At 41.4% G+C, this 5,389-nt stretch overlaps 1 protein-coding gene across 5 annotated transcripts in view; it reads right to left on the reverse strand.

Annotated features, from left to right (window-relative positions):
• Positions 1 to 335: 335 nt before the first annotated feature.
• The window catches only part of ARIH2 (ariadne RBR E3 ubiquitin protein ligase 2), a 155,751-nt gene continuing 150,697 nt past the window's right edge, over positions 336 to 5,389 (reverse strand). For all 5 annotated transcript variants that reach the window (XM_085899761.1, XM_085899763.1, XM_085899760.1 and 2 more), the window contains one exon: positions 336 to 2,640. In XM_085899761.1, the coding sequence (XP_085755887.1) occupies positions 2,569 to 2,640 (72 nt within the window). In that variant the 3' untranslated portion in view covers positions 336 to 2,568. The remainder of the gene's footprint in view (positions 2,641 to 5,389) is intronic.

Consider the following 5,389-nt stretch of genomic DNA (forward strand, 5'->3'; position numbering starts at 1 on the left):
CTTCTTCGGTAGATGTCATTAAGTATCGAACCCTGAACTCGTTTTGAGTTGTCTAAAAACGATCGTTCTTTTGTTGTCCACAGCATGTTGAACATATGGGGCAATCTTGACCAAATCTAAATCTGTCGACTATACACAAGCTCCACTTTGTGTACCTGCAAAAAGTAAGAGGATTTCAGTGTGAAGGAAGTTATTAGAGGAAAGGCCGGTCCCGTTTATTTGTGGTCACCCTGTATGTAGTTACACTTGCAATATATTTTGTACTTAAGTGGTGTCCACATACATTTATAGTTTCCCTGTTCTTAGACTAACAAAAAAGAAATAGCCACAAACAATGCCAAAAAGTGGGCCTGGGGCCCACAGGCTTACTAGTTTATTTATATGTAGCAAAAGCCATCCTGGATTGACCAATAATGTGGTACCAACAAGAAACAGCAGGTAACACAGTTTTAAAGTCTGTACATTTTATTTAGCATTAGCTATAAATTAGTTTATCTTTAGGAATACAAAGAAAAGTAAAAACAGCTTGGCATTCCTGTAAGCACTACGGTAAGTTAACCAAAAAAACAAACAATTTTTCTTTCTATTTGGAAAAAGAGAGGAGGGGGAGGGAGAGGGGATCCATCAGATGCCTTGTGAAGGAAGCATCACATGAGTCGGTTTAAAACCATCTGATAGAACCAAACAGTAAATGAGTCAGACAATCAAATACTCAAATCTGTTAAAATTTGTGTGTACTTACCTGCATCATCACACTTAATCTTGACATTGAGGAAGTACCAATACATCTTGGTGGTAAAATGAACAATTCAATTGATGAAAGTTTCATGCCCTAGAACCAACAAAGTGTTACGACTCAATGTAACTGTGGTGCTCTTCCTATTATGATCTTTCAAAGATGCGAGAAACATCCACAGATGTATGTTAAATCCATCATCCATATTAAATCTGAGGAGCACTGACAGTATTAATCCAGGAAAGAAACTTAATAGGTATGAAAACATTTTTGCAATAACCAGTAAGGTGTGCATTATCAAGGCAAAAGGTGAGTTTCAAAACACATTTTCCACCCACCGTTGCATTGCTGAAGCCGAAAGAGTCATTTCAGCTTATTATAAGCAAGTGCAGCCATATTTTTCTGGTACAGGTAAGGCAAATCAAAGCTGCATATTTCATCATGTACCGTGCTCTGCAGAGCATCCTTCATCGTAGTCAGCATGCGAGCAGACTCCTCTCGGTACGCAAAGCCATTCTATAATGCTTGCGGAGAATGAAACATCACGAGCGACCGCGGTGCGGCGTCCGTTACACTATCACCAGAAACTGAGGTGCATTTTAAAAACACATCAATGCGAAGAAAAACAAAAGTGTGAGACGATAAAAGTTGCGCAAATCTGGGTACAACAACTGCAGCAGAAGCATCAACCTGCCGCATGCAAAATGTACGGTTCAATACTGTAGAGAAATGGTTTTCCATAAGGCTGCACCTGTTTTCAATTGCCATCCTTGTTAGTGATCATGGAAGATAATTCACAGATGCGAGTGCAGCCAGTAAGAAACTATGTCTATTCGTTGAAGATACCGTTGTTACCAAATGCACGCCAAATGAGCCAGTCGTTTCTGGAGTTGTCAGGTCTTACCCAAAAAAACATGCACGCACACCCACGCCTGTTTCGCAAATCAAAATATGTCACAAAATGATAAGTTCCCCCCGAAAATTTATCTTCTAATCAATCTGATAGAACTGGGCAATCGAGTACCTTTTCACTTTCCTTTCGCAAAAAGGGTTTTGAGGTCAACTAACGAAAAAGCAGCTTTACAGGCCTACGTGCTATGTGGGCCCACAATGGTGCACAATGTGACGATTTTTTTTCCAGCTCTTCGTATTTAGCAATTGCAATGAATGAATGTTGCAATCTTTTTTTCTTTTTTTGCAAATTATGAACTGCTCAAAGTCACAGGCACTGTCACCTCTGTCGGAGCAAGTTGTCCATTTGACAATTCTAGATTTTAAGTCAAACAATGAAAAGTGATGTCATGAAATGAACCACACATCACTGGATAATCAAACCAACGACGCAGGTCGTCATTTTGTAGTAAAGCTTCAGGCTATAGAGTATCAAAAATTGTTTGCAACTTTGCGATCACATCACGCTCACGGCAAAGAAAACGGTTTACGAGCTCATCGACCTGTAAGCCTGCAGTGACAATACAAACCAAAGAGCCTTAAAACGTCAGCAAAAATATTTGGCATCTCTGGCCTGTTAAGACAAGGAAAATTGATATCAGACCAAAAAAAAACGACCCTCAGCATGTCTTTTCAAGTTTAAGAAGATGCTGAGCTCAACAATGATGAAGTTTTCAAAATGCTTCCGGATGTACCTTTTGGAAAGAGCACCAAAATGTCACACCATCATAAAAGCCGAACCATGTTTGTGGAGAAAAGGTGAAGTAAGGAAGAAAGAAGAAAAACCCCGTTGGTGTTGGTGGACAAAGGCAAGGCTCGATTGTGGTTGTGCATAAGCACAGTAGGGGGTGAGGGTGAGGAGCTATTACAGAAAAGTTGTTTCATGAAAAGTCAAAGTCCTTCAGCAAGGTTCTGCGTCGCTTCTCGGCAATATTCATCTGGTTCTCCAGCTCCTAGAGGAAGAGGACACATTCAAGGCATTTCAAGAGAATTAGTTTTGTATTAATTTGACTCTTAATGCTCCAATCGCTATTGCATGACTGCGGTGCTAAGCACATTATCTGCCTTCGACCGTCACTTGAACAGCTACTGCCTCACATTATTTAATTTCATTAACGAATTACATACGTTTTAAGCCTTTTACAATTAACCTGTTGTGCCTCCAAGTTGATCTCTGTCGATCGATAGGAAATTCAACAGAAAGTTTGAGAAGCACCCTTGGTACCACCGCATTCGACAGGATCAGCATTTCAGTTGTCAAACAATTGTCTATTGAGTGGAACCTTACCTGCTTCTGCTCAAGTTTTCCTTTAAAAGCCATTCCCATGCACCAATGAAGATTACAAATATGACTTATATCGAGAAAGAAAAAAAGCAATTCCAAAGCTGACCCCTTTTATGATAGGAGGTCAAGTTTTATACTTCTTCTTCGTATGCAGCACAAGTCTGCGGGGTAGCATCATTGGTTTGGGGCGCGTATGTTTCACTGATGCAGTGCCCTCTGCTGGATAGGGCAGGAATCTGGAATTTGTTCAGGGTGCCGGCAATAGCTCACCGACTCTTCAGGAAGAACACCATGGGATATTTAACATCTACCAACTAAAGCCAGCAGACAGGACGCCCGTTTAACGTCCATCCGAGGGACTGCACACACTTTGATGAATCCCCCTGCTGTGAATCACCGGGATGGCAGGTTATAGCTGGGTCGGAATTCAAATCCAGACTGGACAGCTTAGAGATGAGCCCTGTCTCCTTCAGCTGCTCTTCATCGCTGAGTCTCGTGAGGCCAGGAATCAATTTAGTAGCCCTGCGCTGAACCCTCTCTATGGCATCTATGTCATTACGGAACTGCACACAATATTCTAGATGGGGCCCTCACTAAATTCCTGTACAATGTTAACAACACCTCTTTTGATTTATATATCATTCCCCTCTGAATAAAGCATAAAACCATATTTATTTTACCTATAGCTGCCTGGCATTGTGCTTCCTGCTTACCTCCCATATATATTACCACCCTCAGATCCTTCTCCTGTGTGAAGTGCTACAAAATTACCCCTTACATCGTATAATCTCTATTTTCATTGTTCTTTCCCATCCCCAACACCTTACACTTGCTCAGGATAAATTACATCTGATAAAAATCTTTTACCCAATCTATACAAGAATCAATACTTTCCTGAATCTGATCACCACCCCATCTGCTATCCACCTCACCTCTAAACTTTGTCGTCTTTGTCATGGAATAGTAGTCCCTGGAATTAGCCGTAGATGAAAGATCAATGGATGAAATCAACAGAATGTTGATTAAAGATCATTGGATGAAATAAACAGAACGTTGACACCCTGTGGATTTCATCCATTGTTCTGCATGTCCACCGAAACACATCACAACAAGCCTTCACCAGTAAGACATCATTTATTCAACATAAATGAAAGACTCCCTTTTGTACCATCAGCCACAATATGCTTTGAGCTAACAATGTCTTCAGATTGGCCATAAAACACAGATGATGGGTATTGATGGCATTACAAAGGTCTTCTCTCCAACCACTTGCAGCAAAATGAATTTGCACACAAAGTACACGCCTCACCCCTTTAGACTAGAATTCCATCGAGCAATCCTCAACACTGCGGAATACAAATCTTTGGAAAATATAAACATCTTCCATGGTGTTTCCACATGGCTTGATATCTCCTCAGCCATCATAAGCAGGTCAGTAACCCATCAGACAACCTTATTGGGCTTCTCTCACCAGTTCTCTGCTACGCACCCCAGACCTCATATAACAGGAGGAATTCCGTCATTGGTGAACCCGCTCTATTTTTTCCCCACCTTCTCAAGAGGAAACGTTTTCTGACAATTCACCCACTGATCTCACTCAACCCCCATCCTATGCATGGACCACACGAGCTTTATCTTGTGCATTTTTGTCCATCTCAGTCTGGTGTTCTTTTTACCAGCAGATAACCCGGCTCCACTGGGCAAGGAAATAAGTTCCTAATAGAGAGGAACATTTTGTTGAGTTTGCTGGGAATGTCCTTTGACAGCATTGTGACAAGGACCAGCAGAAATTCCGCGTAATGTAAACTGTGACTTCACGTCTTCCACCCCATTATTCTTCAAGTCCTCAACCCCCGTCGCCCTCCGAGCCACAAGTTCTCAACCTCACCATTCCCAACTCTGTCCCTTCTCTCCACCCCAACCTCCCCCTTCCCCTTTCTTCTTTAAGTCCACAACCCATGTTTACAGCTCACCTTTTCTTACAAGTCCTCAACGACCACCCCCGAATCTCACAACCCCAAATCCGCATAATAGTCACGAACTGTTAAAACTGCCAAGGTTTCTCAGTGAAGTAATTTATGGACAAAAAGGAAATTACATGTTCGATTGAAATGATTGAAAAGTTTGTGGTTATCATCCTCAGGCTTTTTCAAAAAACAGGAGGGATATTGTAATCTTCTCCGTCTGTCTGTCTATCTCGCTATCTCCTCATAAAAAAGTTGTACAGAAATTCACAAGCCTGGAAATTATGATCAACACATGGCACGAAGGTGCAAGAGCGATGTCATTTTTGGTTCCGCCCACCCCCGTGGTGGGGTCAAAAGGTCAAATACCAAAAAATGCAATTACGGGCACATTTTTAAATGCAATTAACATTGGTAGACGCATGAAATATGCAACAATTTTTTTTGAATTTG

This window comes from Eptatretus burgeri, chromosome 10 (genome assembly GCF_056783735.1).
Source record: "Eptatretus burgeri isolate ZD-2024b chromosome 10, Ebu_testis_v1, whole genome shotgun sequence".
Taxonomy (NCBI): Eukaryota; Metazoa; Chordata; class Myxini; order Myxiniformes; family Myxinidae; genus Eptatretus; species Eptatretus burgeri.